Source organism: Sebastes umbrosus, chromosome 8 (assembly GCF_015220745.1).
Source record: "Sebastes umbrosus isolate fSebUmb1 chromosome 8, fSebUmb1.pri, whole genome shotgun sequence".
Lineage (NCBI taxonomy): Eukaryota > Metazoa > Chordata > Actinopteri > Perciformes > Sebastidae > Sebastes > Sebastes umbrosus.
In genome coordinates, this window is record NC_051276.1 from 6,978,077 (window position 1) to 7,004,311 (window position 26,235).

General features: G+C 41.1%; 1 protein-coding gene across 1 annotated transcript in view; it reads right to left on the reverse strand.

Annotated features, from left to right (window-relative positions):
* Positions 1-921: 921 nt before the first annotated feature.
* The window catches only part of atxn2 (ataxin 2), a 29,150-nt gene continuing 3,836 nt past the window's right edge, over positions 922-26,235 (reverse strand). The window contains 24 exon segments of the mRNA XM_037778138.1: positions 922-1,766; positions 3,442-3,619; positions 5,205-5,416; positions 7,846-8,037; positions 8,155-8,281; positions 9,991-10,184; positions 10,779-10,851; positions 11,511-11,528; positions 12,246-12,392; positions 12,503-12,566; positions 13,040-13,404; positions 13,481-13,551; positions 13,648-13,755; positions 13,953-14,132; positions 15,037-15,222; positions 17,507-17,711; positions 17,713-17,756; positions 18,123-18,295; positions 19,359-19,547; positions 20,459-20,550; positions 20,760-20,884; positions 22,917-22,931; positions 24,555-24,705; positions 26,153-26,224. Of these exon segments, the coding sequence (XP_037634066.1) occupies positions 1,735-1,766; positions 3,442-3,619; positions 5,205-5,416; positions 7,846-8,037; positions 8,155-8,281; positions 9,991-10,184; positions 10,779-10,851; positions 11,511-11,528; positions 12,246-12,392; positions 12,503-12,566; positions 13,040-13,404; positions 13,481-13,551; positions 13,648-13,755; positions 13,953-14,132; positions 15,037-15,222; positions 17,507-17,711; positions 17,713-17,756; positions 18,123-18,295; positions 19,359-19,547; positions 20,459-20,550; positions 20,760-20,884; positions 22,917-22,931; positions 24,555-24,705; positions 26,153-26,224 (3,213 nt within the window). The 3' untranslated portion in view covers positions 922-1,734.

The following is a 26,235-nucleotide window of genomic DNA, read 5'->3' on the forward strand; positions in this document are numbered from 1 at the left end:
ATATGACTTTTTGTGACATAATATACCTTTTCTGACTTTTTATGGCATACTTTACTATGACTTTTTTAATGGCATTTTTGATGACATATTACACAATACCTTTTCTGTGATATATGACTTTTTGTTATATACTTTTTCTATGATTTTTTCATGACATACTAAAGTATGACTTTTTTTATTACTATAATATGACATTTTTGGCTTTTTTGTGATATACTATACTATAACATTTTTATAATTTTCTATGGCATACTATGACTTTTTTTATTATGGTATACTAGGACTTATTTTTACTTTTTTAGTTTTTCCCTTTTTCATTATTTTTTTTTATCTTTCTACAAAACAATCTGTGTATAGAAAATAAACATGTTTCAAAAGTGCACTGAAAGCACTTAATATATAATAATGTACAAGAGGAATATCCAATAGTGTGTGTGTACAGTATGTCACAAAAGTAATAAAAAAGTCATAGTATAGCATGTCATGAAAACAGGCTCAATATAGTACACCATAAAAAATGTCATAGTATAGTATAGTAGGTCACAAATATATATTTTGATCTTTGAAAAGAGGTGAAATAATTTCCTAACACAACTGGGACACTGTAGTTTTTAGTTCTCACTCCTCTGAGTTCTATTTACTGATATTTTAAAAGTATTTTTGAATGTTTTAATTAGTGTGTTTGTAATGATGACTGCTTGTGTGACAGAAGTGTTGTGATCAATGCATATATCAATTTATCATTTGTTCTCTAGTAAAAGAGATTTCGAGACTTTCTGAATAAATACAAAATTGGCGCACCCATGAGTATTTACAGCAGCAGGATGGTGTACGAGGGATTGATTGAAAAACTAGTGCCGATGTTCATGGTAATGAAGGAACAAAGGACAAACCAACAATAAATGCAACCACAGTAAACCATTCAGTTTTTAAAACTTTTTTATTGTTTTTAAATTTTTTTGCTCATTTTTTAAATTATTTATATTATCTACAAAGTAAAAGTTTTAACTTAAAAGTTACATAAGGGTCAGGTGAGAAGTGGGATCTGATCACCTCAGCCATTATAATTTCATAAATAACGTTTCTCCTGTCCTCTTGGCTGCCAAAATGTGTTTATTTCTCAGGAAGCTTCTTGTCATGTTTCATTTTTAGTTTGGTTAGAAACCTGTCATGTAGTCTGGAAACAAACGCAGCACATAGCAGCAGCAATAAACAGTAAGATTAATACTGTCTAAAAGTTGGAAGGTTTTTTTTTTTCAGAACAAGGTGCAGACAAAATACAAGTTCCAGTTGAATTTTCTTCTTCACTCTCACTGATTAGTTTCTCTCATACTCTCTTTCACGTCTTACTTGGCAAGCTGACTCAAGTTGCTAATTGGGACCCCTGGAAGTGTGTGTGGGGGTGTTTTGTTTGTGTGTGTATCTGTGTGTGTGTTTGCGGATGTCTGCGTGTGAACAGGGGCTGAATAGGAGCAGTCTTGCCCGTTAAAACTCTCTAGCACGTTAAAACATGTCACTGCATCAACCTGTTAACATTCTCTTATTGCCTAGTCTGGGAGGGAGAGAGGGAGGGAGGGAGGGGAGGGAAGAGAAAAGCTGATGTGAAGCATGTCTGGTGAGGATGAGGAAAGAGATGAGAGGGAGGGCTCTCGTTCTCTTCATCGCCTGGTTATGAAGGCTCTGGTTGAGAAGCGCGACGCAGAGAGGGTCCCTCAGCTCGCTGGCGCCCTCTATCTACAGCTGCTGCTGATGATGATGAGCTTGCACTGCAGAGATGAGACAAAATGGGGGAAAAATAAAGTTCGTGGATTTGGAGATGGTCCACAATTACACAGTAATGGGATAGGTCTGGTGATGTGGCCAAAAGATAACATTTGGGAGTCATTCACTTTAAGGGATAGATTGTCATTTTTTCAATGTGCGTCTTAAAGCAATAGTAAAGACGCACATAAGAATATTGAAACAGGTTCTGCTTGCTGTAATTATTCCTCCTGATCATACTAGCCATTAGGAGATCTCTTCCAAATGGACCAAACAGTCCTCGTTCTGTGCAAAAATCTATCTGAAGATAATATAAGCAGTCTGAGTTAGACAAATCAAGTGAGTATCTTGCAAAGCTACTGTGTTTTTAGTACAAAATTCTCAGTTTTTGTTACTTAAACCTGCAGTAAACCGCATGTTTTTAGCATCATTGGGCAAAAATTCCATAATAACCTTTCAGCATATTGTAATTAAAGTGTTCTGAGAGAAAACTAGACTCCTGCACCTCCTCATGGCTCTGTTTTCAGACTTTAAAAAAATCTAGCCCTTTGGCCAATCACAGGTAATTTCAGAGAGAGAGCGTTCCTATTGGCTGTTCATTCAACGGAGGCAGCTGTCATTAGACTCGTTCGAGATAAAAAGCACCTCGCCTGGAAAGTAGACGAGATCAGGCGGCAGCAGCAGGGGGCGGGGACAAAAAGCTGCGGTCAAGTCGGACAGTTTCCAGCCATTTCGAGCAGCCTTCACTGAATTTACAGGAAGTCACAGAAAGGGTTACATCCTGTTAGATCCCATCTGTAGGCTACTTGTAGTTTTCAGACCACGTTGGGATTTATTTATATTTGTTATATATATATATCTGGCATTCTATCCTTTATTATTTTTATGTCCGCCTTGTAAAGCACATTGTAATGAGCACTTGTTTTGATAAGTACTTATAAATAACCTTCATTATTATAATCAACCACACAAGATATGTTTGTTAACAGATGTAACCTTCAGTGCACAACATGAGACTAATAGCGCGAGCCAGGCGTTTCCCAAAATTCCCCCAGGTCTTGCAGTCGGTGGAGAGCAACTGCGGCGCCTGGCTCTAAAAACTGCGCCCGTCTTAATCTCGTGAGGTTATCGTCGCCCACGTGTGCATGACGTCAGAGCAAGTTGGCATCAAGTCGGACACAAATCTAACCGGCATGCATTGTGTGACGATCGCCGGTGATCGATTCTGCGCAGGCCTGGCTCATCTCCAACGAGCCTAATCACTCGCAAACTCCCGATCAAACTTTCAAACTAGGCAGCGCTGATCAAATATGAATCAATATTTTATTACTGTGATGCCTATTTCTCTCCTCAAATGTTTTCAGAAACATCTTGTAGTGTACTGTTTAGCTGTAAAATGAGAAAGTTTGATCCGGCTGGGGGGCGGTGCTTGGTATTTCCTCAACTGATCTCAACATGGCTGACGGGTCACAAACTTTCAAAAAGTACAAAGAGTACCGGCTATTAATTGTGGATTATTATTATTATTATTTTCAAATGAGTGCGCGCTTCTGTCTAAAACAAATATAAATGACATTTATGAAAGACTAAAACTATGTAGAAAGAAAGCACCGGCGTGGTGGTGTAGCCCGGGCATGACTCCACCCAGCAGAAGTGTGCTAGTTAATAAAATAAACATACCTTGTGGATGTGCCAGGTAGGAGAAATGTGTGGTGGAGGAAACGGGTATGGGGTTGAGAGCAGTCTGTTGCATTTGTTGCTGTGGACCACCTGGAGGACCCTGGGTAGCCATCAGCATCATCGTGGGGTGAGTCTGCCCCGGATGGTGAGACTGCACTAAACCAGACTGCATATGGGCCTGTGTATGAGAGAAAGTGTGTATGCGCGCGTGTGACAGTGAGAGTGCAAGTGTGACAGAAAGTGAGAATGACAGCGAGAGAAAAAACACATGGACAAGACACAAGTTAATTGAAAAGATGAAACAGACGAGCATCAATGCCACAACATTCACAGCTCCTGCCTGTGTGTTACTGACAGGAGCAGCATGAATGGATACATTATGGTGTGGACGATACTCTGGGTGTGGAGGATGGAATAAAGCATAAAGTATAACATCAATCTGGCAAACACTAATAATCTCTGTTCAAAATGACTGACTGTAAAATTTAGCTCAAACTCTGTCGTCCCATCAAACTCTTAAATGTAGTAAAAACAAGTTTTCTGGCATTCTGCGAGTTTATAACCACAGAGAGAAAGATGCAGTCACTGTAACAAAAGCTGTCTAAAGGAAATTTTGGCTTCAGGTAATGACATAAATATACTGAAATGTTTCCTGCCAACAAGTGTACATTTCTTAAAAGAATATATCAACATTTTTGCTTCTTTTTTTGAGTGAGATAATATCAATATTACATATTTGTGCATTAAGTATGCAGCTGGAGTCAGGAGGCAATGAGCCTAGCTTAGCAGGACACTGGAGGCAGGAGGGAACAGCTAGCCTGTCTCTCTCTCTCTCTGAAGTTCAAAAATACGCCTCTCTAAAGTTCACTAATGAACACATTATATCATGTTTGTTTAAACCATACACAAACAGAAATGTAGAAAAAATACAATTTATGGTTTTCAGTCCGCCCAGCATATTTGTGCAGTGTCTCCAGCTATAGCACAGGGTTGCAGGATACAGTCAGTGAGCTCAGGTGTTGCCATAAATGGTCTCTGTTCTGGCACGAAGGCACTAAACCTGGCAACCTCACTGTGATGACAAGACTCCGGGAAGCTGCATAGACCCTGGGAAGCTGCACACAGTCACTCCGTGCAGCTCTTTGTCAAGAATTAGTCGTTGGTTTTTACATTTCTGTTTGTGTACAGATTAAAGAAAGATACAACGTGTTGAGTAGTTAGAGTAGTGAGATAAGCTAACCACGTCCTGACTCAAGCTCCATTCTTTACACACATACAGAAGGGTCGATTGACTTTTCATCTGGCTATCTAAACAAAGCAAATGCACGCGTGTTTCCCATAATGGCGAACTATTATAAGACAGAAAAGGGCCAAACCCCAAAAAGCTAACATAGCAGCATTTCTATTTTTCTATATGGAATTAACATGGTTGGACTGTCAATGAAAAAGGTTTGTTTTTCCTCTGTATCCTGTAGTGTGCCCTGTTCCTCTTATGGCTAAAAAACACTTATATCTAAAGGCTCGAGAAATTGATATACACATCCTAATCTAAACTTGGTCAGACTGCCCGAAAAACATCCACTGCGCTAACAGCCTTATCAACACCCAAATATGACCCATTCATAAAGTTAAACACCTGCTGGACCTGATCCCAGATTTCCTCACTCTCACATGTAAAATCCTGTACAGGAACACTGCCAATCGGATTACTTGGCTGGAGCTACTGTGGCTGTCCAGCAAGCTGATAGTCGGTTGTGACCTACCTGCTGCACGTGCGCCATGTGGTTGTGGTTGTAGCCGTGCTGCACCTGCTGTGGGTGGATATAGACCGTCTGCTGGGCAGAGGGGAACGATGCCTGGGGAGACTGAGGGTTGGGCCCCGGGGTCATGGAGGGGGGAGTGGGGGCCAAGGCAGAATACATTTGCTGCTGCGGAGCCTGGTTGGCCAGATGGAGGGCCTGGGCTGCTGCTGCCGCTACGACACAAAAAAACACACTAGTTAGAAACACAAACCTACTAAACACAAAAACGAGGCTTACGCTTGGACCAGACTGCCCAGGGGTCTCATTTATAACCGTTGCGTACGCACAAAACGGGGCCTGAAATGTGCGTACGCCACTTCCCACGCAATAGTTGTGATCTATAAAAACAAACTTGATGGGAGAATGTGCGCACCGGTACGGAAACTTTGACCCGTGCGTACGCACATTATGGAGGCACCGAGGCAGGGGAAACTGGAGACGCAGATGGTGAGGTGGTGAGTTGAAGCCAGACTGTAGACATTAAATGTCATTATACGTATAATGATGCCTCTCACACATTTAACTTCTCTTCATACTTATATCCACTTTATCATAAACATTTAAAAGCAGTGTTATTTGTGCTATTGAGCCATAACTATTCTACAAGCACCTTACAAATGTAAAATATATCAGCCAACTCAAATCTCAAATCAAATTCCGCTCAATATCTCATCAGTGCTGTCTCACCATCACTGTCCCTCCACCTCAAAAGCTCAGAGGAGAGGATCGGACTACCGACACTCGCAGTCAGCTGTGGAGCAGCTGTTGAAATTCTCATCATCGGTTGTAGAAATTCTAGATTATATCAAATAGCATTAAAGAATGGCAAAACAGAGCGCCAATAGTTTTAATAAGATCTTCTAATAGTGTGCAGATATCACCAAGTACCATATTCGTTTTCATAAAGTTGTTGTGTAAAATCGCTGCAGGGATGACGTGACTTATTAATTTATTTATGGTTTATTAGATAGGGACAGATACAGTATACATATAGACAAAATGAAAACGGCTATCCGATGCAACTATCAGACTGTCTCCAGTGCGCCACCGCGGTGCGCCACTCTGCCTCCTCCAGTCACCTCCACCCGGCACATCTTCACCACTATGGATTGTGTAAATTAACAAAGTGTGTAAATTAAGCCAGTGACAGCTCTCACACAATCGTTACTCTCCATATCGTCATTATCATTATCAGTCCTAATCATAATGCAGGACAAGTTCGCCATAACAATTTAAATAAATAAATAAATAAATAGTGTACACCTGTCAAACTTCCTTTTTCTAATGATATCCAGGTGGGGGATATTACTGACTGTCTTGATCATTTTAAGTGAATGGATCAGTTTGACTGCTGTAAAGATATAAACACAGCGGTGAGACTCGGAACATGCTGCATGGTGCTGGTGGATATACCGGCACTGTGAGGACTACGTGACGTGAATGAGAGAATCAGGAGGGAACGAGGGTTCAGAGACCTCTTCACCTACAAGCTCCTCCATCTCTGTGTCAGAAAAACTCCTTTTATCTGTCTTCCTCTCGGTAGTCGCCGTGATTCACCGTAAAGATCCACTGATCAACAGGCTCATTCACATGCAGAAACATTCATGAGGTGCTTTGCATTGACCATTTATGGTTGAAAGTGGGCGTGTAGTGGGCGGAATATGAAGCGGATTCACGTGCGCACATTTCCAGGTGGAGTGTGATTTATAAAGGGAACATTGCGTGCAGGTGTGCGTACGCACGGTTTATAAATCTGATTTTTTTTGGCGTACGCCATTTTCGGCTTTTGTGCGCACGTACATTTTTAGTATGGATCCTACGCACTGTTTTATAAATGAGACCCCAGGTGACTAGTGTGTGGCGGCTGCCTCGCTGAACTGCTGCGTCTCTCACGCGTGTGGCATCCACACTGGCAGCGTTTCTGCTGCCAGCTCTTTCTTTCTACATAGAGTTTGCCTTCCATATTGGCCATTTCATGTAATTATAAATGTAATTTATATTTATTTTAGACAGAAAAATAATTAGTAATTTGTAAATAGTAATAATCCACAATTAAAACCCTGTTCTTTATTCATTCATGGAGCCCTGCAAGTCACTGTATTTTCTACAACACTGTCCTGTAAATATTTCAGAATAAAAGCCTCGTGTTAACAAATGAAGGAATTCTGTCCACAGAAAAAAAAACGCTAGACCGCTTCTATTTTGAAACGGAAGCAAGAAGTGTTGATTTAAAAATAGATCTTTACTTTTTTTCATGTCTGTGACATATTCTACAGATACAGACATTGAAACTGTAATAATGTAGCTGGTAAGATGTCATTATGCTGTCAAACGATCACTTTCACTGTCTGTTGTTGCTGTGAAAGCGGTAAAAATAGGCGAAACCTCGAATCTTTAGAAGAGACGCAGCTGACACGCAGCCGAGTTGCGCTGCTCACACTCACATGCGAGGCACAAATCTTGTCGGTTAACGGTAAATAATTGGTTAACGAGGGTCGGTTATCAGTTAGAGAATTTTTCAAAATTAGCATCCTTAGTTCCACAGCTGCCACGCGCTGCTGACGTTCACTGCGTGGCCGGAGCTTAAGACAGGAAACCTCACCTGCTGCTGCCTGCTGGTGCTGTTGGTGCTGGACTGGGCTGGCAGCTGGGTGGTTAGGAGGACCTCCATGTTGTTGGGGACCACCCTGCTGGCCTTGGCCTGTGGGTGTGGCAGAGGGCTGGGGGTGTTGTTGGTGAGGGTGCAAAGTGGCGTTGGGGTGGGGGTACTGCTGAGGCATTGGCCCTGGAGACACTGTGAGACAAGAATCAGTGTAAGTAGGGATGAAAAGTATTAAAACGGTACACAAAATATTACCTGCACATTCTGGCCCGTTGCATATGAACATACACAAGTGGTGTGCTGACGTACCATACATGGTGTGTGTCTGCTCTGGGTACTGTGTAGTTGAGGAAGAGACGAGGGTGGGTTGGCCGTGCGAGGGAGGCGCCATCATCCTGGCACTGCCCTGCATTACCGGACTGAACACATGCTGCGCCTGGAGGACACAAGGACAGAGAGAAGATTGACAACATCAGCATTAGAGCCCATGTGTGGGTAACCCAAGTCAATTAAACAAAGTGTTGTCCTTGCCTCTGGCTAGGTATCTAATCTCAGTGGTACAGACTAGGGATGTCGCAAGAACCGACACTTCGGTACAAAGTCAATGCCAAAATTCTGAAAATGTGACGGCACTCCTTTTTCTTCAGTACAGCAGGTACCGTGTCAGGGCTCGGGACTAACGGCGCCCTGTAGTCCCGGTGATGATAGAAAATGTGTTTGGGATGCAGTAAACTCACTATCGACGCGTCCAGGGGACACACCCTATATCTTCCCTGACAGTGCTACATTACGAACAACAAATCCGTGTTGAAATTGGTTAGCGTTAACTAGTTCTCGTCCTGCCAATTTCGGGAGGTGCCATTCAGTTACATTATGATTGATGTGTGTGTGTGTGAGTGTGTGTGTGTGTGTGTGATGCGTTTAGGCTCTATTCAGTAAATGAGTATTGGGCGAAGGTAAATTCTGACGTTATCATGATGTGTTCATGATAACGTAACCTTGTAAAATGTAGTTTTAATAAATCCAGTTGTTTGAAGGAGATGTGTTCATATCAATATAAAATAGATAATAGAGAAGGAATTATGACCTGTTTAACTTCCTGACAAAAAACAGTATGCGCGGTAACAAAGGAGTGTAAGTACATGGGATTTATTTTTCTACTTTTGTTTTTTACCGTGGTATTGAATTGGTATTGAGAATCGTGGAATTTCTCTGTTATTGGTATCGACTACTACATTTCAGTCATGTACCAAAAACTGGCATTGAAAACCTGGTTTGATCAGATATTTTCTGATTTAAAATTAAAAATGTTCCGATTTTAGACGGTATTTTATTTTAAGCAAAGATTGTGTGGCGGTTTGTGTTAAGATAATATGCAACATTTAAGGAGTTTGGCTTGCAAACATTTCTCAAACTAAGGTATCTAAAAAAGTTTGGTATTGGTACCAAACCTCGGGTATTGTATTGTCAATAACAATGTACATTCCTAACATAACCCAGCACTACTCGACATAAAAAACACTCATTTCATTTTAATTGGTGCCTTGAGTTGGCTTTGAGGATTTGTCTGGTGGTTTTTTTGTGCTTTGAGCAGCTGCAGTGAAATTAGTACCTAATTAAGTTGTTTTCGGTTTAATTTTAATGTCTTTCTCCCTTCCTCTCGCATTATCTCATCCCTTTCTTAACTTTATTATATGGTCAGTTTCATTAATGTTAATGGCAATAAAACTGAATGAAATTCCCATCCCTTATTAATATGTGGCCATTATGTTACCCTTAAGCACCCTGAAGCCAATCTCCTAACCACCTCTGTGCTCCTACACTTGTTCTATCACAGCCTGTTCGCAAACAAGGTAACAACACTTCAGGTGTAAGAGGCAGGAGCCTGCAGTCAGCTCCACAAATCAGACGTGATGAATCACTGGCATCGTGCTGGCATCCTGCCAAGCTGCTGGACTGCAGGCATCTGTCAGACGATTTGGCTGACTGCTGAACAGCTGGGGGAGACATAAAGGCTGCCAGCGCTAACTGATGGTACCAGAGCAACTGTAATGGTTACGTGTTGTTCCTTAACAGAGGAGCCTCCCGGGCCGAGCGTTGCTGAATAAAGCTGCTAAAGGTGGCATTGTTCTGATATAATCTTACCTGTGATTGGTAATGTGTCATCTGCTGCACCAGTGGCTGACTGGTGAACTGCTGCGGGCTGCAGGTGAAGTACTGGGCAGAGTAGGCAGGGCTCTGTGCTACAATAGGGGGTCCTGCTGCCGTCGCTGGGTGCATCATGGTGGGCGTGCCTTGCGGGTGGTGCTGGTCTGACCTCTGCTGGGGCATGTTGGGTACTGGAGAGTCGTGTAAAGAGATTTCATGGGGAAGAAGTTTTGTTTAATATCCACTAACATACCACAATCATGGAGGAATGAAAAAAGTTACCGCTGGTTTTGAGGCAAATTATTTACAGAATTTGCCTGAATATAAGACGACTAAATATAAGATAACACCCCCCCCCTTTTCAACCCATCTTTGGAAAAAAACTCATCAACATGAGTAACACTTCAGATGAGTCCTAATGGGAAAGTTTCCCAAAATACTAGTAGTCTGAAGCCTTTTATCTTGTAAAATGAACTTTAAATGATGAAGGTAATAAATCCCACATTCATGTAGCTCATCCAAGTTAAGTGCAGCTATTTCTCAGTTTCACATTTTTTATTACACTTGTGTTTCCAATACTTCTTGTATCAAATTCCTGTACTTGTATAAGCACTGTTGGTGTAGAATTGCTGTCCCTCTTTCTTCTGCCTGTGTAGTATAGTGGCTTATGTGTGTGACTGTTACCGTGTACGTTTTTATTGTGCATGTTCAAGAGAAAGAGAGTGAGAGTGAGAGAGAGAGAGAGAGGTGGGAAGGACATGACAGAAAGCAATGGTAATTCTCACCTTTACCTGGTCTGTAGGGTTTAGACTGGCTGACTGTCATATGAGGCATCTGAACCTGGTACATAGCTGGAGACTGGAGTGAGGAGGGGATCGAGGAGGGCAGATGAAGAAAACATGTTTATACTCAATCTTCTCAGGACACGTCTGCATCATTTCTACAAGAATGAAAAACCAGCCCTTGACTAAAAACAGGTGAATTCTTGTTATTTGTGTGGGACTACTGTTACTACCCGTCTGTGGGGTTTGACATTCAGCTTTTAGCTTAAGTAGCTAACCTCTCGCCCAATATATATGCAAAAAAACGTATAATAAAAAAACACATATGCGCATGTGAGATTGTGGGAATTATCTCTTACCTGGGGCCACATGCATTTTCTATGCCTGTCTATCATTGGGCAGAAATAGATGTTTTACAACTATGACCCAAACACTGTTTGTCATTTTCCATTCCTTAACTCTTTAACATTATACACCATGCATTTCTATTACAAACAGTACTGCAGAAGAAACAAAGAGGCTCAAACTCCTATTAGCTTACAGCCATTTGTTTGGTAAACAGATGAAGCCAATAGAAATAAGATGGAGTTATAAGTCCAAGTGTGATGACAATTTAAAATGAATTGCAATAAGAAGTTGGCAAACCAACATCTGATGGCATTAATTCAACAAGCAAGAAAAACATCTCAGTACTGATTGGGCTTAAAAAACAAAGGATTTAAAAAATTCACAAACCTTCCATATTATGCTTTTCTAATGGAGCGAGAGAGAGAGGAGGAGGGGGAGAAAAGGGAAAAAGAACCACTCTTTAGTTGTTCACAAAGGTATTTTATCGTTTACACGTGTCTGATGTTGGATCACCAAGTTTTTCTTAAAGCAACTTAGATTTACGACAACAAATGTACTAGCTTTCATCAAAAATATGCTAAAAACCTTTAATAAGTGCTTTGAAAGTGCTTATAAATATTCTTTTGACATCATTTGGTACACAAAGTTCATATATTTCCTCCTTTATTTAAACATTTCTAAGCTTGCTATCCCAAATATTTACCTAAACATTTTTCAAATAATTCAGCATAAATAATTCAGACCAATAACAGTGTCTGGAAGATGACAGAGGAAAGTAAAGTGATGACGAAGGATGCGTAGGTTGTGTATATCAAGGTGTACAAAGAAAACAAAATTTAAAAAAATATTAAATGTAGCCTATTTAAAATAAAATAAGGAAAGACATATATGTTGGCATGCATTATAAATTAATCAAAGCCAGAAACGGAGAGGAAAATACCAAATGAGGACAGACATAAGCAGCAATGTTAGATAACCTCATGGTGATGGTTGTTAGGGATTTGTTTTAATGAACTTTGCGTTTCATACTGATTCAGAGTGATGTTCAGGGTGATCTGAACTGAAGACACAAACGCATCCGTCTTCGTACTGCACATTTCAGCATGCAGGTGTGTGTCTCACCTGCACTCCAGGGCTGACTGGTGTGAGGGGATACATCTGGGGGAAGCAGACTGTCTGGCCGTAGACGGTCTGGGGCTGCTGGACCACGATGGAGGGGCTGGGCTGGCCCTGAGGCCGGGGAGGCGTTGGGGTGTTGGCTGGTTTGGGCTGATGAAAGAGCATACAAATAGAGACAGACATAAGAAATTAGTTTACTAACAATCATCAGTTTGTGGTATTTTTGTGGTAGTCTGGCAGTATCAGGGCATACTACTGACCTGCGTATTGAACCTGGGTTTGAACTCATTGGCATTTGGGTTCAGGGTTGATTTTCTCACTTGACTGCAGGAGGAGAACAAACAGTGAAGAAGTTAACATTTAAAGGATCAGTCGGTAATTATTGTTATTTTTTCTTGAAAGATTCAGTAGTTTCATAAAACAGCCGGTGCAAACATTACTCAAAGAGGAGTAAATGGTGCATTTGTTAGGGGGGGACTATTTTCAGCAGCGGATTAAAACACATTTGATGCTCTAGTGAGCAGCAGGGCATGTATGTGGGATTGAATAAACTACCGTGCCCTCATTCATGGTGAAGAAGGAACATGTAACCAAGGGCAGCGGTGCAGCACATTGATGTGTTTTTAATAGTTTTTGGACCACAATGGAATAAAATAAATCAGGCTTTGACTACACATATAAAATATTTGTCAGGATCAAAAATGTTAATAGATAATCGGATTATCTGGTATCAACAGCCTTATTCTTAAAATATATGTTCAGTCTACCCTCTGAACCGTTCCGTCTCTTCCACTCACTCTTGTACGGCCTCCTTTTTCTCCTCCTTCTCTTCATGCTTGGGTCCACTGAATGAGGACGTGGCTGTCGTCTGAACTCCCTGTGATGTCACATCCAGCCCTGCCCTCTTCTGGTCGGGGGCAGAGGGAGACGGGGACAGTGCAGCGGGGCTGCCAGGCTTACTGGTGTTTGTGGTGGCGGTGGATGGAGCGGAGGCACCACCGGGGGTGCCAGCTGCATTCACTACAACACCGTCTTCAGCGCCCTCCCGCCCCACTGTGGAGGCTTTGTCCAGGGGAAGGTCTTTCGGCTTGTCTGCTGGATCTCTGGGAGGCTTGGTCATCATCTGGTCAAAAGCAGGGTCTGGGTTTGAACTAGACTGCAACTGGAAAGATGAAAAGAAGACTTAGAAGGGGTCACATAATATGAGGTTAGTTATGTCAGATTTTCAGCACACTTACCCTAAAATCGACATAAAATTTCTTTAAATTATCTATTTGTTTTCTGTGGTCTGGTGCCATAGAAGGGGGTCCTGTAAGGTGAGTAAAGAGAGAAATACATGATTGAGGGTTTCAGTGATTACCAAATGGATTCAACGAATACTGCTGCTGCCCAGTGTATACTGCACCTTTACAGACTGGTCTGGTAATACTAGGTGAGCTGTCCAAGGGCTTGATGTTCTCCTTGTTTGCCGTGGGGGATGTCTGTCTTGTCTCCTGGACACGACACTCTTTTGCTATAACAGAAAAATAGTTTGTTGACTCTCAGTAAAAAAGCAGAGCAAAGATCTGTGAACAGTGCTTCTGATCGTGTCCCAACCTACACTAACACGTCAAATTCAAGTACACAGATATGAGGTATTTCATATCATACTTAGCATTCCTCATTCTCTCAATCAATCTCAGTGAAAGTGTGGGTCTACTGTAACCCTACCATCTCCTGAAGTAGAGGTGACCATGTTGGGGGCGGGGCTAGCAGCAGTAGGAGAGGAAGCTGATGTTGCTGTAGCAACAGTTTCCACAGGAGCTGTTCCTGTCTGGGGTGCTGGGAGGGAGGAGGAGCCAGAGGAGGCTCCCCCCATACTATTCTGTCGGGGGGAGCGAGGTCTGTGAGCTAAGGAGGAGAAGAAGAAATTATATTTTGGTGATCACATAATGTAAGTCACCTTAACCAACTTCACTCATCTTGATTTACTGCCAACATTAGAGGATAAGTAGTGAAAGGGTTAGGGTTTCACCCATGTTTGCACTCATCATACTCTAAAAAGGTGCTTTTTTTTTAAGGTCCAGTGTGTAGGATCTGGTGGATTCTAGCGGTGAGGTGAGGAGATTACAACCAACTGAAGCCTCTCTCGTGTACCAAGCGTGTTGGAGAGCTACGGTGGCCAGCACAAAAAACAGAATTGCCCTCTGTAGAGCCAGTTGTAGGTCATTTGGAGCAGAGCCAGTGCATAGCGCGTGTGTACGTAGGAAGTGAGTGGTGAAGCAAGAGAGAGTGAGCCGCAGCGACAGGAGCAAGTAACGTTGATGACTCCGACCCAAGCAGGAAAAGTTAACAGAGTTCGGTTTGTCCATTCTGGGCTACTGTTCTGCAACATGGCGGACTCCGTGGAGAGGGGACCCGCTCCCTTTGTAGATATAAACGGCTCATTCTACGGTAACATACACGCAACGATTCTTATTATCAGGTGATTATACGCTAAAGACAACCTAATTATTAATATTATATTCAATTTCTGCCAATAGATCCCCATAAATGTTACACACTGGTCCTTTAAAATCATACAATAAGGCAGAAAAAGTTGCTGAAATGTTTTAAGTGCAATGCATGTCGCTTCAAAAGTATAACGTCCAGTGGTGCTACATTATAATTTCTTATCTCCTTTGCTGATTCGTTCCATTGTGTGACATCTTAATGAAGTAGAAATTTTCACACAGATGGAAAAAAAATGATCAAAAATAAAAACACTCAAAGAGTAAAGAAATAAAAATAAAAAGGAAGGAAAGAGCTATTTTACCTCCACTAACCACCGAGGACCATGTCCCTCCAGAGGAGCTGCTCCTGGTTGGTGGAGTCACTGGGAGCTCTCCAGGGGCATTATGGGAACTTAAATCCACTCCTGGAGGGACTCCAGTGGTCCGGCAGGGTGGCACTCTGTGAGCACGAGGCGTCCGCTGGGATTTTGGAGACATCCTGGGTGGGCCTGTAGATGAAGAAAGACAGACACAGACAGTGGATGTGAGGTAAACGCACTGAACAGTCTGTGTTTCCTACAATCCTGCTGTGAAGGTTTCTCTTTGATCCGTGTCTCACAAAGGCTTAACAAAAAAACTCTCTGCACTGATTATATCTTAATCTAAATTTGAAATATCACATCACAAAGTAACGTTATTTGGTGACATGCATGTTAGTGGAGAAACTGCAGATGATCCTGTAAAGTGATCAAACAACACACCACACCTTTCAAACCACAACCAAGTGAAGTGAGAGATGAGAAATGGGGAAACAGAGGATAGAAGGTGAAGTGGAAACCCGCATTTAAGAAATTCACTGTTTAGCAGAGTTCGTGCAGGTATACACAAACTGTGTGTCTTACAGGTGACAGCCCAGTGCAAAACCGATCTTTGACTAAATATTAGTTGAATAATTTGCCATTTCAGTGTAAACACATTTGAAAAGTATAAACATGATAAGTACTTGGACAGCAGTACTTAATTATTTTAGCTCAGTACTCCAGTTCATTGGATTTAACAAGAAACAATGACTAAGAGGTTAAAGGGTTTGCTTTCAGTTTTAACTGCTTGAGGGTGAACATAGTAGGACTCATAACCTTTGTTAAACAATGCCCCGCCCAATCTTAGGACAATGAAAAGGAGCATCACTGTGGAAGATAGTGGTGAGTCTATAACCAAATATAACCATATATAACCAATATATTAGACTTAAAGGCAGGGTTAGTAAACATTTTAGAATTATTTTGTTATATTAGTTGAAATTCTCATTACATCCCTTCAGCAATTAAATAAATCAAATGCTCTGGGATAGTAATAAGCCTATTCAACCATCTTATTCAGCCTAAATGAAAGGGTTGGACGGGCTATCTGCCTGCCTGTCTAGCTACCTGCACACTCTGACGTGCACTCATTGCGCGTCACCAGTCTTCCTCAAGCTGCTAGCTTGACAGCTGTGAGTACTAACAATAGCTATATTCACCTTCATTATGATATGTTTATGTTTGTAATGATAATTTGGGGGGAGTGGCTTTGGAGGGAGTCCTGAAGCGACAGACTGTCAGTGTAGCCGACTTGGCGACTTTCTCTCTAGATTTAGGGACTTTTGGAACTAGTGCTGCCAGCTACTTTCATTGGAAAAGAGTTGGCGACACTGGGCTGGGTTTTTTGATTAGATCATCTTTAAAAATCTAGTGTACTCTTGCTAGTTTCTCAAGATCACCGACCCTACCTTTCATTAAAGAGTAACCTAGTAGTCTCGTTTTTGCTGTCCTCAACTTGCTGCAATAATGTGAGGCTGTCATTACAGGTACAACAGATCACACTTGCTAAGTGTCATCAGAGAAGCAACAGACTTACAATGTTTTAAGCAAAAGAGGTCAAATGGCAGAATAGCAGATTGGGGAGCCAGGTATAAAAAAAAAAAAACAGAATTCCTACAGTCCAATCTAATTTGGATGTGAATAAATTCCATCAAATTAAAGCTCAAAGCTGGTATCTTAACCTCATTTTCATTGATATACTTTCAAATCCAATGCACTGGAGTACAGAGCCAACACAGCAGAAAATATCACTGTTAAGCACTGAACGTCAGGCCCAACTGATTGAAGTTGTTATAAGTAATGTATCCTCTTTTAAAAAGGGCCAATTCAAACTTCTGTGTGCATCTTTCCAATGCTTCATAATCAAACCTTCGCATAACTTTGTATTTAAAAAAAAATAAATTGCAACAATCAAGCCTTTCAAATGTCTATGGTTATTATCATTTTTGTTAAGAAAGATTTGTTTTCAATTCTTTCGCAGCCACATTACTAATTAGCTAAAATACAATGCCGTCTGCCAAGATCTTCCTCTTGACTGCTCCAACAGAAAACATTTTGAGAAACTGGTGCCTCGGTGTTTTCACTCTTTCTAGACAAAAAGCACAGCACACATCGTGGTGCACCCACATGCCAAGGTGAAACTGCCTGACACACTGACAAAGGATCAGCTTAGTGGTTTACCAAATCCTCACAATTTCCATTTGTAAGAAAATTGTCTGACCCTAAATCAGTCTGAAGAAGCAACTTCACCTATTTGTGTTGTTCCACACTAGACCTGGGCAAATGTATTTTTGAAAGTGGTTTCTTTATTTTTTTTTTTTTAGTTTATTACATCTTTCAATCTGATTATTATGGAATATCATTTCCACATTGAGCACAATACATCCACCTTCAACTCATGCCTTTGCCCAGGTCTACTCCACACTGTGGGTACCTTCTGAAGACATGCGTTTGGGCACAGTGGAGGCTGGCGACGTGGGCCCATGGTGGGAAAAGGAGGATGAGGAGGAGGGATAGGAGGGGTGGGATGAATGAGAGGGAGGCCTGGAAGGTCGAGAGGGGGGTCTGGAGGGTGGCCTGGTGGGCGTGGTCGCCCGAGGAGGCAGGGAGGAGGGGCCAGACTGGTAACGAGAGGGGGGGGCGGGAGGAAGGAGACGGACAGGGTGAGGGCCAATGGGATGAACCTAAAAGAGGGAAGGACAAATGATCAAGGATGACAAACGGCAGATAACAACCAGTTAAAGTGGGGAAAACAAAGGTATAGCAGGAATAAAGAAGGGGGATTAATAAATATGAGAAAGAATGGCAAGGCAGAAATTAAATTATCCAACTGACATAAGTAAAGTATGATAAATAAATAAATGAATTAACAGCAACAACAAATATGAACATCCCAGAGACGCTAAACCCAAAGTCACCACCGGCTTTACATCAGTTACACAGTAGAGGAAATCAGAGAAAAAAAAATCTGTACCTCTGCACCTGTACATATTTTGTATATCGGCTGTAGCAAGTAACACCATAGGATTGTATGTGATGAGTTAACATACCTCCGTTAACCACCCTCTGGTCGGCCCCGGAGCTGGGACTGTAGTCGTGAGGTCCTGGTCGAGGATTTGAAGGTCCAGCTGAGCTCTGCGCCAGACGAGGTGAATTCTGACGTCCCGGTCCCCAGGACATCGCCTCCCTGTTCCTCTGACCTGGAGGAATGTACTTGTTCTCTCTGCGCACACACACACACACATAACATGCACAACAAACAAAACAAACAAACAAACAATACAAGCAGATGGTTCAGTTAAATATATCCAAGACAATAGTCAAGATAATAAAGGGGAGGAATTAATTCTACACTCATTACATTCAACTAAGTACTTCTCATCAGCCAAAATGAGCATGTTTTCTTTAATTACCAAGGAAGTATTTGTTCTGGGAGCAGCTGCTGTCTACTTATTGAATTTGCTGGAACTACTTTGTCTCCCTTTTAAGGCTTGAATATGCCTCTCAAGCATAAGCCTTTCTACTGCAGACCCACGCCATCTGCAAGCATTATGTACATATATTATGTACTTGTGCTCTCATCCTTTCACTTCAATGGTGAGAACTCAAACTCCTTAAATTCTGATATGTAGTGTATGACATGATAGTATAAAGAAAATTTAAAGAACTATAGTATGGGCCATACTGGTATATAGATCCTTCTCTTTGTAAAGCCTTCGTAAAATATCAGGCACCGGAAATTAAGTGTTTATACAAGTGTGGACAACGTGCCTCTTCCCAGTAATTTCTTAATAAATACAGTGCATGTGGGATAAATCAGCACTCCCTGCTATTAATCATCTCTGACAATATTTATAGTCAGTTTAACTACATGAACATGTTGTGACTTGTTTAAAAAAAAAGGGTGAATGGAATATTTTATTGAACCAGTTATAACAATAAAACAATAATGGCGTATGTTCAAACAGACCTACAGGCGATAACGTTTGCAAACAGGCCAGGCCAGCTCCGTGACTTTACAGTATGCACATTTAATAACAATAATTACAATAATATAAACTAAATCCCATTACGGGACTGTATTTGTTGCGGCGTTGTGTTGTGCTGCTGCGTTTTTGAAGGAGCTGGCATTGCATCACACATTAAGAGCTAATTACCATCAATGACAACACATGCTGGTTGTCAACACAATCTGCAATTACATAATTACAAGGACTGCACCGACACACTCGCCAGCACAAGAATTATGTATTGGCCCCAAGTTTGTATGTGTGTCTTTGTCTCACCTGCTAAGTGTGTGAGTCTCCCTTTCCCCTCGCACCACAGCAGTATATTTCTCCTCCTCAGAGCGTTCATCGTTCTCCAGGGCCACACGGGCCTTGTATGTGGCACTGGCCTCAATCTCCTCTGCCAGCTGGGCAGCGCGCGCCTCCCTCTTGAGGAACTCTTCTGAGTTGTCGCGCTCCAGGGGGACCCTGGGAAACAAGCGCAGGTCAGACAAGGGCAGCAGGGTGATGTAGTGACTGTAGGGAAGGCCTGATATCAAGTTTTTGTCATGTGAAGTCACACTAAATCAAAACAAGATTAAAAGCTTAGATTAATAACCAGAGATTTTGAAAATAGAAGCAGAAAACACATTCTTTGATTTTAAATATATTAGGACTGTCAATCGATTAAAATATTTAACCGCGATTAATTGCATGATTGTCCATACTTAATCATGCAAACGTATGTATATATTTATTATTGGAAATCAATTAATAACACAAAACAATGACCAATATTGTCCAGAAACCCTCACAGGTACTGCATTTAGTATAAAAAATATGCTCAAATCATAACATGGCAAACTGCAGCCCAACAGGCAACAAAAGCTGTCAGTGTGTCAGTGTGCTGACTTGACTATGACTTGCTCCAAATAATGCATATGATTATCATAAAGTGGGCATGTCTATAAAGGGGAGACTCGTGGGTACCCACAGAACCCATTTTCATTCACATATCTTGAGGTCAGAGGTCTATGGACCCCTTTGAATATGGCCATGCCAGGTTTTCCTCGCAAAAATATAGCACAAGTGTGGATCATTATTTAACCTCCTATTTAACAAGCTAGTATGACATGGTTGTTACCAATGGATTACTTAGGGTTTTGTAGTTTCATATGATGCGTTCCATGGGAAAATGTGCTGAGCCTACATGTCGTTTTCCCCCACCGTGTCTCTCTCCCCGCGGAGCAGCTGCTGCTGGGGGGGGGGGGTTGTGCAGCGATTTTCGAAAAATAATCGATTAATTCCCAGTGATTTTTGAATAGCATTTTTGCTTGGAATGAACATACTCTAACAGAATAAACACAAAGAGAGGAACACATGAACATAGAGAAGCTTACGTATATGTTGACAGGCTGCTGTCATATGTAGACAAGACTCCATACTTCTCCTCGTTGTACTTGAACATGTCATTGGGGTCCCAGCCGTTTGACTGATATGAAGAGAGAGAGAGGAGCAGAGAGAGAGAATTTCACAAAATGCCTATTAACAAATTATCAACGCTGTGGATCAGATGACACAACCTCTGTTTACTTCTTTCCCTGTCATATTAACAAGTCATCATACGAAGGCCTGCACGGATTCTATGTGCTCACAAGTGCAGTGTTGATGCGTTTGATGTGTTTGTGTCTGTTTTCTTACCACATCTGTATCCAGAGACTCGAGGCTGTCAGAGTTGTGGGTCTCTCCTCCATCCCAGGGCTCTAGATCCTTCTCTTTATGCTCGCCATTGATCTTACCGCTCACTGCTGCATCTGTGAAGTTGTCTGTGGCACACACAAAGAATACATATTTATGTACAGCGCATACACACACACACGCACACACACACACCCCCCCACACACACACACAGAAGCTCATGATGGGATACAGTCACATGGCTGCACTCTCACTGTTTATGCAGGGAAGCACTCATGCCTCAAGAGCTTCTGCCACAAGCTCTCACAGCAAGGGTCTATATAGAGGTAGTGGTGGTTCACCAGGCACACCCACTCACAACCAGACATGGATCCAACGGGATTGGGAGGGGACAAAATCCTTTCAAAAAAATTTGAGCTATTGCTTGAGCGGGCCTTGGTAAAGCTAACAAGGATAAAATGTTCTAACAGCGGGAGCAAGAATATGAAAACAGCCTTGCAAAGAAATGCAAAAAGCTAGTCCCCAATTACTGTCTTAGCCTGTAACAAAATGTACCAATTAAATCAACAAGGTGCTACAATATTCTGCTGGCAATATTCAGACGGCAAACTTTCATCTGAAATTAAAATGCATGCATCACAGAGTGTCTACAAGGCCCGTCTTTTCCGACATTTAATTTATTGCGCACCACTATGGCAACACCATGAAAGACAACATTCACGTGTATAAAAGTCTACTTGAGGCTGATGATAGTCCATACTTTCAGCACCATTTACTCTAATTAATTAAACTTATAGGATACTTTGTTTGGCTCCACTAGAACCAGGAACAGGCGTGCTCAAAGAAAACCCCCAATTATATTTGAAAGGAAATCTAATCTCATGTCAGCCCAAGTCTCACATTCTCAGAACTGGCATCAATGGACTACGTGCGTTAAGCATATCAGCCACCTGGAGTCAACATAACTCAGCCATCCCAACTCATCCCACAATAAAAAGAGCATTTAAGCATTTCTGGCACAGAGCAAGTTCAGAGATACTAGATTGGCACCATGCAGACAGTTGGGCAAACAGGCCTGAATTATATGGTATGGTGGAGGTGGTTGGTATGCTCAATGCATTCTGTCCATTAAGGGACTTCAAATAAGGAACATTTCAAACAAATCAAATGTGGCCATAGTGAGGGGTAAGCAAACATGCATTTAGATTGCAGTCAATTATTATGACCTCAAAGCACTTGAGGGCCAAACCAAATTAAATGTCCTGACATAATCTGATTTTTAATACAATGCTCACAAAGCAAATTAAGGTGCAAGTGCTCGATATGAGTTTTCAATCTGTTGCTTTCAATGGTATCATACTCATGTTTAGAATTTCCCCTTTTCCATCTAGCTCTGATTTGAACTGAGCTCCGCTCCAGTAATTAATTGAAATCGAGTGCCGCAGCAGAACCCCATGTTTAGGAAAATAACAATGCTCTGAATTGAAAGTGAAGCCAAAAATAATAATCATATCCTTCCTCCTCTAAGAGTGAGTCATTGCTGCAAGGGTGCCATTGCTGGCTGGCTACGTAGAGGCTCCAATTGTTCTTGGGCCTAAACCATAAAATAATGAGTTAAAACTATATATCAAATTTTAAAAGGTCAGCTGAAAACTAAAACTACTGTTAAAAACAAATAAAATAAGTATTAGTGTTAGTTTAAAACAAGTATTAGTGTTAGTTTACTACATTAAACATGTTACACCATTAGATGTATATCTCTCACACATGCTCAGATTCCTCATAAGTAAGCATAAAACCATACATATAATGCCCACGGCCATGACCAGGATAGGCTTCAGCATCTGCTGATCTCTAAAGTTAAAAGCTTAACTGAACTGTGTATGTTAGAGCAAGAGGCAACTCTTCCACTGAAAGCAACATCCAGTCAAAAAGATAACAAAAGATCTGGTGAAAAGATGGAGCAAGACTGACTTAAATCAAACATTTGATTCTTATTCTTAGGTTATGTGAAAGCAGTGATCCCAAAATGCTGTCATCAAATTGGATTAAAAAAGCAGCAATAGGTGGCAACAGATCAGACCCAAGCCTTAGGAGATTCACAAATTTGTTTGAGTGCATTCAGAGATGTGCGAGAGGAGAAAACAGCCATATATTACCTGTGTCAGAGGAGACTAGACCATCGGAGAGGAGAGACAGACAGATGACAGAGAGTCAGAAGATGGACTGACAGATAGAATGACTGACTAGCGATCACACCAACAGTTAACAACTTCAGTGTGGTTTTCCTAGATTTAGTCCAGCCATGTCTAGCTGTCTCCCCACATCCCCTTATTTCAGCTATTAAATTGATGAAAAACACACACTAAACAAAAATGACATTTCTGACCAGTACACTTTCTGCAGAAATAACAGCTATTTAAACACACTGAAATTAACTACCTTGTTGACTTAGTAATATAGGATCACTAACGTTAGTAATGGTGTTTTAGATGTTTTACTTTTCTGCAAAACATTGTGAAATTTCTAGGACTGTCAAAATGAACGCGATAATAATGCGTTAATACAAATTCGCTGTAACGCCACAAATTGTTTTAGTGCAGTTTGCGATTTTTAGGTTGTTGCCGGCTCACTTTTAAAGCTAGAGTGAAGATACTTGCATCATATTAAACTAAAAAACCTAAGGAATCCATAGGTACCAACCATGTCATACTAGCCTGTTGGGAAGGAGGTTAAATATCGCTCCACACTAACGCTAAATTTTGGCGTAATTTTCATTTTCAAAGGGGTCCCTTGACGTCTGACCTCAAGATATGTGAATGAAAATGGGTTTTATGGGTACCTATGAGTCTCCCCTTTACAGACATGCCCACTTTATGATAATCACATGCAGACTGGGGCAAGTCATAGTCAAGTCAGCACACTGACAGCTGTCGTTGCTTGTTGGGATTGAGTTTGCCGAGTTACGATTTGAGCATATTTTTTATGCTAAACGCAGTACCTGTGAGGGTTTCACGACAATATGTGTCATTGTTTGTGTTGTTAATTGATTTCCAATAATAAATATATACACACATTTGCATAAAGCAAGCATATTTGCCCACTCCCATATTGATAAGAGTATTAAATACTTGACAAATCTCCCTTTAAGGTACATTTTGAACAGCTAAGAAAATGTACGATTAATTTGCGATTAATCACGATTAACTCTGGACAATCATGTGATTAATTGCGGTTAAATATTTTAATCGATTGACAGCCCTAGAAATTTCCAAGTCAGTCCACAATTGTTCAATTTAATAACAATTTAAATTTTGCGAGTGGCACCAGTGGAGTACCATCTCTTCAAATCCATGTGACGAGACCCTCACACTGTTTCACCTGTTCAAATAAGAATTATATAGGTCAAGATTAAATAGATGAAGAAGACTCATTCAGTCTTTATTGAGTGTCCTTGTTGAGCCAGGGCAACCTTCGGACCAATCAATAGATCACATTAGTCTTCAATGACTGGCCACTCAGAGCAGACACACAAGATTTAACTCACGACAAAGCCTCTGTGACATCAACGTAGTGAATACAGACTGAAACAGATCAAACTGTTGTGTGTATGCACTGATGGGCACTCACTCTGGCATGTGTTTATTTTTTCTGAATGTGCAATGAATACAAAGTGACAAACTCACCTATTTATATTGTGTATGCTTCATGGGTTTTTAGTATTTACAAGATTAAGTATATAAAGACTGCTGTTCATGTACCTAGATAATATGTGGCAACACAAAGGCCCTCAGTACCTTTCCTGGCGAAATTCGGGTCCACATCTTTGAAGGTCACCACTACGACATCTGAGGCCTTGAAAATGATGCTCTCCACAATATCCTCTTTCCTGGGAGCTATGCTCGGCTCTGGGCTCTTTCTGTGGGCTGCATCCAACACCAGGTCACACTGAGGGAGAAAGTTATGTTGAATTGGATTAAAGGGGAATCTGAAATACAGCAGAAGCATCAACTATCTACAGAAGAGATGAGGAATCACGAGACATGTAGGACAGAGGCCATGCATTGTCTCAACATAATCATGTACCGCAGTAGCTGGACAGACAGAAAATGAATTAGCAACCATTTTAATAGTCAATTATTATTTTAAGTAAATTTATCAAGCAAAAATGCCAAACGTTCTCCGGGTTCCAGTTTATCAGGGAGGATTTGCTGTTTTTCTCCATAGCATTGTGAATTAAATATCTTTTCATTTTGGACTGTTGACCAGACAAAACAAGCAATTTAAGAAATGAAGAGGTCACCTTGGGCTCTGGGAAATTGGGGCAGACTTCTTTTGCTATTTCCTGAATTTTTATTAACTAAACGATGAACCAATTAATAAAAAAAAAAAGTGATACATTAATGGATAACGAAAATGATCATAATGAGCCCCATCAGAGAAAAGAGGACCAAACTAATCAAATCACTTGGTGTGTTTAATTAGATTGAAAACCTGCAATCTTGGCCCAGCATGGCACATCAACATGCTTGCCTCAGGCTGAACCACAGGAAATCTTTTCTAGGTTCTTTGGCTGACAGCATATATAAAAACAAAAGTTTGATTGACATCAATTAATTGAGTCATGCTCATTTAATGGCATCCAAGCCAGATGGGCGAGCTTGTGACCTCCGATTTCCCTCAAAACAAGAAGTTATACAGCAACTAGTGTAATATTCTAGAAGAAAATTGAAAACACAAACACATTAAAATGTTGACTGAGAGACAGTGTGCGGAGCGGTGGTGAATATTTCCACATGTTTGACTGTTCAGCTTGCACACACTGTGGTAATAAAAGCCAAATGTGATGCTTTTTTTTTTGGTCTCAAAACAAAGTGGTGTGTTTTCCTCTGCAAGCACCAAATTCAATTTATTTTAGAGTATCCTGTCAGCCTTTTTCACATTTTAGTCATACAATCTTATAAAGGAGGTTGGAGGTATATAATACCAACCCTGGAGTTTGATGTTAAAACAGGGGATAATGTAGGTTACTGACATCCCATCAGGAAGTGAAGTTAAAGTCAAGCCTCTGCCAAGTGAACTGGACAGAAATTTCTACCATTGCTCAGGTTAAGCTTTTCATTTGTACAAAATGAAATTTTCTCCATAGAAAAAAGATTGGAAAATATTTCAACCTAAAAGGGAAGACAAAAGGCCACATACCTCTCCTCCTTAAAAGGAAAGGGTGATCTTTGCCCAAGCCACTTCAGGGGTGAAGCTGCTATTGAGTGCTATCAGGGCACTATCTTCCCAGCATACTTAACCTCAATCATTAGTACTGCTACTAAAGAAATTACAGATCTAGCTCCATATTAGCACCTACGGTATAAAGAACATCGCACTGTGAGATCCTTACCTCTGGACCGTATGTCTTAAATACTCCTTCATAGACTGCTCCATTTTTCACTTTCAGCTCACACTTGGTCCCCTATAAATAAA